An 11,092-nucleotide genomic window follows, 5' to 3' on the forward strand; every position below is an offset into this window, starting at 1 on the left:
AGTGGCTCAGGTGGTTGGAGTGCCCTGCTCCTAATGCCAGGGTCACCGGTTCGATTCCCACATGGGCCAGTGAGCTGCGCCCTCCACAGCTAAGATTGTGAACAACTGCTCTCCCTGGAGCTGGGCTGCCGTGCGCAGCCAGAGGTTGGTGTGAGCTGCTGAGTGCTGCCGTGGGCTGCTGTGTGCTGCCATGAGTGGCCAGCAGCCAGTGAGAGCTGCCATGAGCTGCTGTGAACAGCCGACCAACAACTGGCAACTGACTGCTTCAGCTGAGGGGAGTGCAAGGCTCATAATACCTTCATGGGTCAGGGAGCTGTGTCCTACACAACTAGACTGAGAAACAACGGCTTGAACCAGAGTTAGGGGGAGGGGAGGTGAAAGAAGCGGGGAAAAAAGAAATTGTTACCCCCATTTTACAGAGAATTTAGGGGACTTGCTCATGGTCACACAGCTAGTAAAAGATGGAGCTAGGATTTGAACCCAGGTGGTCTTGTGAAGGGGTCCAGAATACGTCACTCCAAAATACGCCACTTCGGCATATTTGGAGCTGAAGGCAACTAGAGAATCAACAGATGTAGGAAAAGTTCTTTGCTTAAAGAACTTAAAAACAGGGCACACATTCCCTTTGTGAATGAGGAGAGCAACTCTTATCAGCGGAGACAGAGAGCCAGCACGAAGAGGAGTCTGCATAAACAGGTCTTACTAAAGTCATCCTTATCTTCCATTAGTTGCCCCAATATATTTCCTAGTCACTTTCCCACAATTTATTGGCCCCCCCTTTCCTTTGTCTAGTCATGTCTCCTCAATTTATCACCCTTTGTTAAAATGGTACGTAAGCTCCCAAGTCTAACTGCTTCTTTGAGTTTTCAGTTCTTTTTCTGTGAGGCCCTCATGAACGCAAAAATATTAACATCAATAAAATAGCTATGCCTTTTCTCCCAGTAATCTGTCTTTTGTCAGTTTAATTAGTCCTATGAAATGCTCTTGGGTTCTCTGGCTCAATGAATTTGGAAAATGCTACGTACTAGATTTTCCTTTTGAAGCTTCTCAATGCACATTAACATATTAAAAGCTTTGGTAGCGTTCAACATGTGACATCAAATATGGTAGCTTTGAATATGGACAGCAAATACTCATTTCTTCTCCCCACATCCCTGGGGCAAGTACGGTTCCCTGATTGGCTGATCTTAGGTTTGATCATGCAATTGCCTTGGACCAACAGATCATGGGCAATGGAAGTAGCAGGGTGCCAGTGCTGAACTTAAGGGGTATTGTATGTTTTTACTTGCTCCTCTGGGATTTTTTGATCTCTTCCATGAGAAGAACGTGCCCCAGGTAACTTCCCTAGCCTGCTTCAGAGACAAGAGGAACAAACCTAAACTCCACACCCAGCCTTGGGCAGAACTGTCCTATGAGAACTGTAAACTTGTAAGCGACAAATAAATGCTGACTTCCACGTGCCACTGTGATTTTTTTGTGTGGTGGTGGTTATGCAGCAAAAGCTGATAAATGCAAGGATCCAAGAAGCCATGCAATAAATACATTTAGCATTAGTCAGCTTTTCATTGCCCCAAACTTATTCGATCAGGGAACCTTATTTTACTCCATAGAAAGCACGCTGGGAAACAGTAACAGAAACAAGCCAATGGATAGTGATTTTACTCTGAAATCAAATCATTAGAATTTCATTTTGAAAAGAGGCATTCCTTGCAAAAGGATTCATTACCTAATCAATAGGGTCATTCACTTCTTAAATTTCTGAGAAGTATACCAAAAAGCCTTCCTAAGATTTATCATATTATTATTAATTATACCTACTACTTTTTCTCCGGAGGGCACCAGCTTAATCTGACATACTCAGAAAGGTATTTTTCAGGGGAAGATTGAAACATTATTAGTTTCAACACATTTGCCTCTCTCTCCAAACACACACACAATTATTCTAACTTTAATCTTACACAATTTAAATATTTTTCCAACAAAACCTTGGAACTGCTGGTTAGCCCATTCATTTTATGGAAAATGTATAACCTATAACCTTATCGGCAGTATTAGCCCTCGTTGTCATCCCAATCAACCAAATTAGACTTCATTTCTGTTAAAAAGAGACTGGCTTTAAAAATATATATATAGGAATGATAATATGCTTTCCTGGGACATATTTATTTCTGAGTCGCAAGTCAAAGATGAACAGATAAGGCCCAGGGTCTTACCAGGGATTTGATGCTTGAGTGAACGAAAATGCCTCTGCTTTCAATATCTCTCATCCACCCTCTTTGCTTCCCTCAGGGAAGACAATAGTCCGAGATTGAAGAGCTGTCGTGGGTATTAAATGAAAAATGTCATCATTCCAACTGCCTTGTGAGAACTTCCCCACACAGGCCAACCTTGCTTCCGCCCCCATACTTCATCCTTGACAAAATTATGTGTAAGACGCTGATAGACACGAAGTCCTATAGTGGGGTCCTGGCGCCCGGACACTGATGCCTCTAAGTGTTCCTTTGTCTAGTTCCTACAGATTTTTCCAGCCCAGAGCAATGCCCCACAATAAAATTAAGGATGGTTTAGACTAAGGCAGGGATGTCCAAACTTTTTTCAACGTTTTTCACCAAGGGCCATATGCGGTAAAATACACAAACAGCCGGGCCACTCACTCGAGGTGAAGTACGTATTGCCTCACCTGGTTTATTTAAGTAAACTAAATATATTTTTGGAATTTGCTGCAGGCCAATTAACAATGGATTGTAGGCCGCAGTTGGCCTGCGGGTTGCAGTTTGGACACCCCTGGACTAAGGCATGTGTGTCTTCTGCAAAGTGGGAGAAAGGAAATTTGCAAGGGTAGATTGGGAAAGGAGGACATTTCCGAAATCATCACTTACAGCTACTTTGTCAGGGCAGGTGGGTTTGAGGAAAGTGTACGCAGTGAATCTGGGAACCAATTCCTTAAAACTATCTGTGCCCAGGAACCCCTTGGATATCTTGTACCCCCAGGGGAAGGCATATACTAAACAGAAGTGCTATACAATTAAAATACAATCCCATTTTAAAATTTCTCCAGATGAGGAGCTGTTTTTCTCATTTTTTTAACCAAAACACTTACAATTTTACTTTAAAAAGAGAGGCATCTCTAAGTTGTTGTTGTTTAGATAATTTATTGTTAAATGAAGAAGTCACAAAGCAAAACGGAGTGGGACAGTTGTCAAAGATAAATTTAAAAAATAGTTTTTGTTAAATACTATTCTGAATTTCCTAAGGTTAGAAACAGGAAGCGTCAAGTGAAAAAGTAATCATTCTTTTTTAAAAGGTCTGGATTTGAAAAGAAAACAGTTTTTCTCTGAAAATACAATCATCCTTATTACACGAAAGCCATAATTTAACAGACTGAAAAAAGAGACTTTTTAATTGATAAGCAAACTGCATCTCCCAGATACACTTAGGAATGTTTGGTTTTAATGAGAGAGTTTTGAAAAAACCATTGTTTCCACCTTACAAACAAACATGAATCCACCACTGAGCGATGTCATTTTTCTACCCTGAAGTGTCCCAATGTATCTTCACATGCTTCCTTTCCTGCAACTTGTGGCCAAGCAGGTTTGAAGAAAAACGACTAGAAAGAACTAAAGTCGGTTCCCTAGTGAATAACTTAAAATAAAACCTGCTTTTCCATTAGCATTACACATTCACAATCACTCACTTCTACTTACTTTACTGATAGAGTTCAGATTTTCTCCACACCTAGAATGATTTGCCTGCACTTTACCCAATCCCCCTAAAACAAAATCTCATATGGATATCTCAGAACCTTGCTGTGATCAAAGGTTGGTGCTGTTCTCCCACACTTGTCTCTTGTGTCTTGCTGCCCACGATAGTGTTCTGAGCTCATTCAAGTGTCCCCAAGTGTCATTCAAGTGGTCTGTCCCCATGGGGCCAGACCAAAGCCTTGGGAATTCTCTTAACATAATTTAAAAATTATATTTACCAGTTAGTTGTCTTAAATGACAAGATTATGGAATCAGAGAGAAAAATCCATTTTTATCGACAAATGCCGTGACATGTACTCTTCCAAACACAGGAAGTATTTGTTGCTCTGCTTGACTAAGGAGACGACAGAGTCCCCGAGTGCCCCTCTGAGGGGTCTCCGCTGAGCCTCAGCGCGGCAAACTCGGGACTGTCCAGCCCACTGCAGGCTCCACTGAGGAGACACGTCCCGTCAGTTAGGAGCATGACAGACTAAACGTTGTTAAATCGGAAGACAATTTGGCTCTATAGGCCTCCAATGACTTTCAATGAGCGTGATTATCATCACACCTGCTCTCATCGGAACAAAAGTCCCTGCTGTGGCTCCAGGGTAACCAGAGAGCCATCAATTCTGCTTTCGGGACAGATAGAAGCTGTCAAAAGAAACCCAGAAATATAGCGGGAGTCTGAGCTTACAGTGCTCAGTAACCCCTAAGCCCTTGACACAATTTGGATGTATGCAGAGGAAATATTCACAATTTGTTCTTTCCAGTATTGGAAGAGAAAAAGCCATCTGCCACTTTCTTCACTCAAAAACCTCAAGGATTGGCAGGAGGAAGAAGTAAGGGTTGGGATGAGGCAGGGCGGGTAGTGGGTGGAGCCAGAGAGAGCGTGGCCCACCACAGCTTCCTGGCCCAGGCCCTGTCCTTGCTTTGGAGGCCAGTTCAGCTGAATTTACAAAGTTTCTTTATTTCACACCTAACGCCATGGGTGTCACTTACATGAAACTGAAAACTTAAACATGTACCGTGACAACAGCACGCAGGTTTGGGGATGCACTTGTGACATCATTCCCTATTTTGAGTTTACCTTTGCTTCCCCTGGGGGAGGAGGGGAGGCAATTTCCTTGCTTTGGGCTTAGACCTAAGGCACTGGCAGATTCCCCTGCAATGGTGACATGATCAAAGTCCTAAGAGCAGCTGACCCAGGGTCCCTGGAGAGGACCCCCATCCTGATGAAGCACATCACCTGAAACACAGACAGACGCTGTCAGGTCCTAGGTGTGGCCAGCCACCTGTTCCCATCGTGAGTGACACCTGCCTCGTGGAGTCCCCAAAAGCATTGTTCCTCAGCATTCTTGTAAAGTGCCATTTCTCTCAAAAGAAAATGCCGTGTGTCTCTGCTATGTCTTGCCTTATGAAAAAATAGGAAAGTATTTGGAAACCCCAAAACACATATCAGGAGAGTTACACAAGCCTGTAGAGACATAACCAGATGCCAAGGGTGCGAGGCGCTTTGCCAGGGCCTGAGCTCAGAAGCAACCAGTGGAAGGAACCGGAACGGAGGCCATTGCTCCCAAACTCAGCCACCAGTTGACCTGACCCTCCCGAAGAGGTGAAAACAGGATGAACCTTTTCTTTCTTTTTTAAAAAGGCATCTTATATAGTGCAGTTTGGGGTTTTTCGATGTCATGAAAAAGATTTAGAGAATTCCAAATGTTTTGGTTAACAGGAAATAGAAATGGAAATGGAAATAAAAAATGGAATGGAACTCAACTCTCCACAGATTGAACCCATATGGGTGTCACAGCTTACTGAATTAGCACCACTTTCACAGCAGTGAAGACACCCGGCGCTGAAATTTCTCAAAACTCACTTTTTCCATTCCAGAGACTTTTTCCACGCTCTTCCTCAGACAAACTGACCAATGAAAGAGAAGCTCTCCCCTCCCTCCCTATTTCAAACTGTGGCCGTTTTCCTTTTGCTGTAGTTGCCTTTTTTATTTTCTCATCCAATTGAGACTTTTGGGGAAACGAGGCAGCAGCAAACTAGAAACACACTCCTTTTACAAACAATTGGAACATTTTTTAAGAATCAAATTCTCTTAATTATTGTAAGATGCCGTGACATTTTTTTTGATTCCCCATACTGGGTTTAGAGGTATCTCTAGATTAGACTCCTGGGGGCATGAGTGACACTCAAGGGCGGTGTGGCCCCGTTTGGCCAGGGCAGCGGAAGAGCTGGTCCAGCCCCACCCAGCCTGCTTGAGTCAGCACTCATCTGAGAGGTAATCACTGCCCAGGAACTCTGTGGCTTCGAGCTCCACACTGGACAGGAACCTCCTCAGCGTCTTGCGGCAGTTGTAATCCAGGGTGGTGGTGTAGACGGTCTTGGGGAACTTGGGGTAGACGATGGTGGTGCTGAGGAAGCGGGTGGCCTTGTGACGGGGTTCGAAGCGCAGCTCGGCTTTGTAGTTGCGCCAGGTACAATTGGGGATGCAGGTGACCGTCTGGCTGCAGGAGGCCATGGCCAGGCCCAAGGGCAGGTGGACGTCATCAATGAAGTGCCGCTCTGAGTCATACTTGACCGAGGAAGTGTACCTGGACGGGAGATGGAAGGCAGCATGATGCCATTCCTCTGAGCTACGGGCATAGGGGTCTCTACTATGACCTTGAACCTCTCATGGGGTACAAACTCCGAGATGTGTCCACTCTAGTCAGAAGCAGCATAGAGTGGATGAAGCACCCACCATGTGGTACTATTCGAAGCACTTTACTTCCAGGATCTAATGTAATGGTCCTAACAACGCTGGGAGAGGAAATCGAGGTGCAGCGGTTAAGGTCACAGTGGGAGTGAGTAGTGGGGCTGGGATTGAAATACAGGTGAACAAGATTCTAGAGTTTACCTTGCACTCACTGCCTCTCACTGCGGGCAGCAGTGCCTGGAGTCTATGCCCAGTCACTTACGCTATGGGAGCTCAATCAAGTTACTTCACTAACTTAACTTCTAACTTCTCCAAGTCTCAGTTTCCTCTTTCTGTAAAAGATGCCCAATAATAACTGGGCAGAGTGTTAACACAGCAAGTGCTGTTGATGATTATTGTATAACAAGGTGGATTCTTCTGCCACACTGAGGGTGAACTGTTCCTCTGTTCCCCTAAAGTGATCAGTCAACTCTTTAGTGAGAAGATGAAGGAACCCAGAAATCCTAGATGCTGATTCTGAATGCTCGGCGATACCAAGTACCAACACTTGGTCCACCTGGGCCTTCGGTTTGGAGACCCCCTCAAACCCAGAGACTCCAAGACCTGACCTTATCAGTCAAAGCCAATTACAGTCTTGATTTCCATAAAATAACCCAACATCCAGCAGCTACTTTATTTTTTTAAAGTCCTTTCATAATTTGGGGGTTACATTTTTTTTTATGTAAGAAGAGCATTAATTCATTTTACTGTATCATTATTACCACTTCATAGATACTGAAACATATACAAGCATCACACATAAACACGTCTGACAACACTGCCCTCATCAGCCCCTACCCACGGTCAGGAAGTAAGAAGCAACATTCTTTTCAGTGAGTTGGACAGAAACGCCTATTCTCCTTGGGCAAGTAGGTAAGAGGCTAGTGAAAGCTAATGTCATGAGGTCATGTCCTCATTTTGTTCAAAACACAAGCTCTGCAGAAATAAAGGGCTGAACTGCTCACCTTCAAAATGGTGAGCCTCCTTTGTTCCATGTCAAAGGGCCCTTTGTGTTAAGGCAACTGAAACTCCAGCTATAAAACCACCAGGTCCCAAAAGTAAAATTCCTTTCTCTAAAAAGACACATCTTGAACAGAGCCTCTCAGTAAATCTCTGCTCCCAGATAATCCTGGATACGATAATTCCCAAAGGAAGAATGGTACTTGCCCAGTGAAATTATAACATAAAACAAGGTGACAGCACCTTGAAGCAGGGGTGGGAGGTTGGGTGGGGGTGGGGAAGTGGGGGGAGCCGCTTTTGGAAAGAAATCACTTTATTAGAAAATTTAAGATCTGGTGGCCATGACATATGAGGTGCAAAAAAAGCAAGTTGTAGGGCTTTATGGTAACATGATCTCGTTTTTTACTTTTAAAATATGTCTATAATATTTAATTGGTTAGGATGTAGAAAAAAATCTAAGAGAGTACCCAAGAAATTATGACTAGTCGTTGGTACACTTCTGTGATGAACTGATTTGTTTAAAAATAACAAGCATTAATTTCTGGGATAAAAAAATTAAATTTTAAAAAATAAAATACAATCAGAGCTCGTTATATTTACCTTACTTCCGTCGGTGGTAAGGGGTCGAACTCTACTCCTTCGCCGAAGGACAGGGGGCATAACCTCGGTGTGCAGGCGGAAGCCAGGGGGTTAGGGAGAGAGGCTGGATTCTGTAAGGATGGAGAATACAGACCACAGGTCAAGCCAATGTATCCCCCACAGAAGATCCTGGCTCTGTGCTTCCATGTGAAGGGCCAACCATGACTTGTGTGTCCCCCCCACCAGCCCGGGAATGATGCCAGAGAAGGGCTGACCCATAGCATGGAAAGGGCACTGAATAGGGACGCGAAAGGTCTGGGTTTGAATCCCAGGTCTCTCATGAACGTGCTGTGTGACCTCACAAGGGCCACATTTACACGTCCTCTGAGACCTTATCTGTACACTTAAGGGGTGCCCGTTCCACACTGAGGTTCTGTGAAAGGTAGAAAAGAGGAAACAAACGCAAGCTCAGTGTCATCACTGTGGCCAGACCTGGGGGCTGTTGCGTCATCTCGAGGCAAGGCAGTCAGAAAACCTCGCTGAACTGGGGCGCCACTAACCAGAACCCTCAATTATGTACCCCCAACCCTATCATTGTCTCAGCAACACTTTAGAAAAGGCCGAAACACAATAATTCTACCAGGGATTTTTTTTTTTTTACACTGCAGATTCAGTTCCACTTCCCCCACCTCCTCTGTCTCTGGGGAGGAGAAACACCCAACCAAGATGGAGGAATCCATAACCTCACTAGTAAGATGAACACCAGAACGTTCCCCACGTCATCACATGCCTAGAGGTTAACCGGCTTCCAGCCCGGTCCAAGCTTCTGACTTTCTGATTCATCAAGCAGCCTGCGTAACAGACAGCTCCCTCCTAGACACAGGTGCTAGTTTTCACCTGATTTGACTGGAATCAGGGCTTCTGTGTTAAGTGAGCAATAGAGAGCAGCCCTTTGGATTCCCGGGTTTCCTGGGGATCCATCATTTTCTTTGCCTAACTGAGAGAAGGATCTACAGGTGGGCCGGATATGGAGCTGGCAGCCCCACCCCCACATCTGCCAGGACAGAGAAGGAAGCAGACACTTCTAGAAAGTTGACTCTGAAACTCTTATCATGTTACCAGGACAAGGTGTCAAGTGGAAGTATAGGGTGAAAATGCAAAAGCCAAAGGGGACGGACGGGGTAGGTCTGGGAGAGGGAGCGCCCCGGTGAATTGTTTCATAAGTCCTGGTAGGGGGAGGGGCTGTGGTTGAGAACAAAAGTCAGCGGATGGGAGAGGGCTAAAGTGGGGGCACTGGCTACTGCAGAGCTTTCAGAAACAGCCCCCAAGTTTGGACAGTGGGCCCTGCTCTGCCCTCCGCTCTCTGGCTGCTGGACACTCCCCAACCCAGGGGGCACCTTCTAGACAGTCCTGGGGACTGAAGATGACACAGCCACCATTCACTCTACCGCCTTCTTCCAGGTATTCACACAAGCAGTCGGTTCTCTTGACCCTGCTTTCTCTGCTCCCTCATCCTTGCCCACCCAACAGACACTCACTGAGCACACACCTTGTTCCAGGTGCAGGCTGGGGGTGGCAGGAGTTATAACCGATGCATGAAAAAGGGTACCACCAGAGAATGGGGATGAGGCCACAGACTCCCTCATGGCTCTGGGAAACATCAAGGAGGACTTCTCAGAGGAGGTGATAAGTTGGGCATTGACCGGCCAGCAGGGCTTTGGGAGAGGTAGGAGGGGGTGGGCTTAGAGGGAAAAAAGGCATGCCAGGTGGAAAGAGCAGCATCAGAAGCACCAGCCTGTGGTCAGGGGATGCAGAAGATGAAACGAGAAAGGGCCAGATGGACAGGGTTCTGAAGGCCAAGTTGAAGTGAGCGCTGCCTTCCAATGGAAATGAGAGAAAGCACCGATGGCCACTGAGAGACAGGGTCAGTGGGTCAAGAATTCCATGCACTACCAAAGTGCATGGATCCTTACGGAGTGGCAGCTGCCAGTACTTCACCCCAAGGGAGAGGGCTGTAAACACCCACCCCAAGGGGGAAGGTGTGGGCTGAGAGCCCTGCTCTGAGCTTTCACTGCAGACAGGATGTGGCCTCCCCTGAACTCTAGGTAAAGGCAATAAACACCACCACCTGAGTGATTCCGAAGACAAAAGAAACTTGGTGTTTTTCTTTAAATAAAACTTTTTCTAAAAAAATAAAAGGATTCATTCTTTAAAGTTTCCACCCACCTAACGCCTCCCACCCATCATGTGTCAGACACGGGTTAGGTGACAGGACAAAGGGGGCCCTCAGGAAGCTCGTGGGGTGACCCTTCTCAAAACGCCCCTCCAAGGCCACTAAGATAGTCCCCAAAGGCTGGCCTGTTTTGCTCTCTGAATTGGGGAGCTGGGCAGTTGGGGCACACCTCCCTCCCGAAGACCATCCTTAAGGGGTAAGGCCCTCGGGAGCCGCCATCGGCGGGGGGCAAAGCCCGGGAGTGCCGGCTCTCAGTCCAGGAAAGGCTGAGGTTTCCCCTCCGGAGTCCCGGGACCCCCTCCCGCCAGACCCGGGCCGGAATGTGGCCGAGCCACAGCCTGCCAGCCCCGGGGGCCGCCACCCCGAAGGGAGGAGGCGGCGGCTCGCCTCTCCCGGGGCACCCGCGCCTCCCAGGCGATGACAATTTTCCAGCCACCGGCTCCAGCTGGCCAGGCTCTCGCAGCGCTCCCGCCCTGGTCTCCCGCCGATGGCCACGACGTCCCGACCGACCGGTGGCGATGCCGACAGCGCGCCTGGAGCGGGACCGCACGACCGGCTGGTGGTCTCCCGAGGCCCGGCTGCGGGTGGGGTAGGGAGGGAAGGGGCCAGTGCGGGGCCACTCACCGGGGCCGCGGGGGGCGCCGCCGCGTCGGGCTCCAGCGCCCCGGGTGGCGGCGCGCGCTCCCCCCCGCCGCCACCACCCCCGGCCGCCGCGAGCCCCCAGTGGCTGGGGCTGGGGCTGGGGGGCAGCCCCGAGTCCGGACTGTCCAGGACGCCGTCGCCCTTCTTCTTCGTGTCCACGAGTTCGGGCACATCCTGCAGGCTCAGCCGGCCTACCAT

The 11,092-nt window shown here is 47.6% G+C and overlaps 1 protein-coding gene across 1 annotated transcript; it reads right to left on the reverse strand.

Moving 5' to 3' along the window:
• Positions 1 to 3,144: 3,144 nt before the first annotated feature.
• RFLNB (refilin B) lies at positions 3,145 to 11,092 on the reverse strand (the record flags this gene model as incomplete). The annotated part of the gene is made up of 3 exons (XM_081028715.1): positions 3,145 to 6,337; positions 8,041 to 8,150; positions 10,877 to 11,092. 3 exons carry the CDS (start codon positions 11,090 to 11,092, stop codon positions 6,007 to 6,009), a joined length of 657 nt encoding a protein of 218 aa, XP_080884841.1. The 3' UTR covers positions 3,145 to 6,006.

Source organism: Rhinolophus hipposideros (assembly GCF_964194185.1).
Source record: "Rhinolophus hipposideros genome assembly, chromosome: 20".
In the NCBI taxonomy this organism is placed as follows: Eukaryota; Metazoa; Chordata; class Mammalia; order Chiroptera; family Rhinolophidae; genus Rhinolophus; species Rhinolophus hipposideros.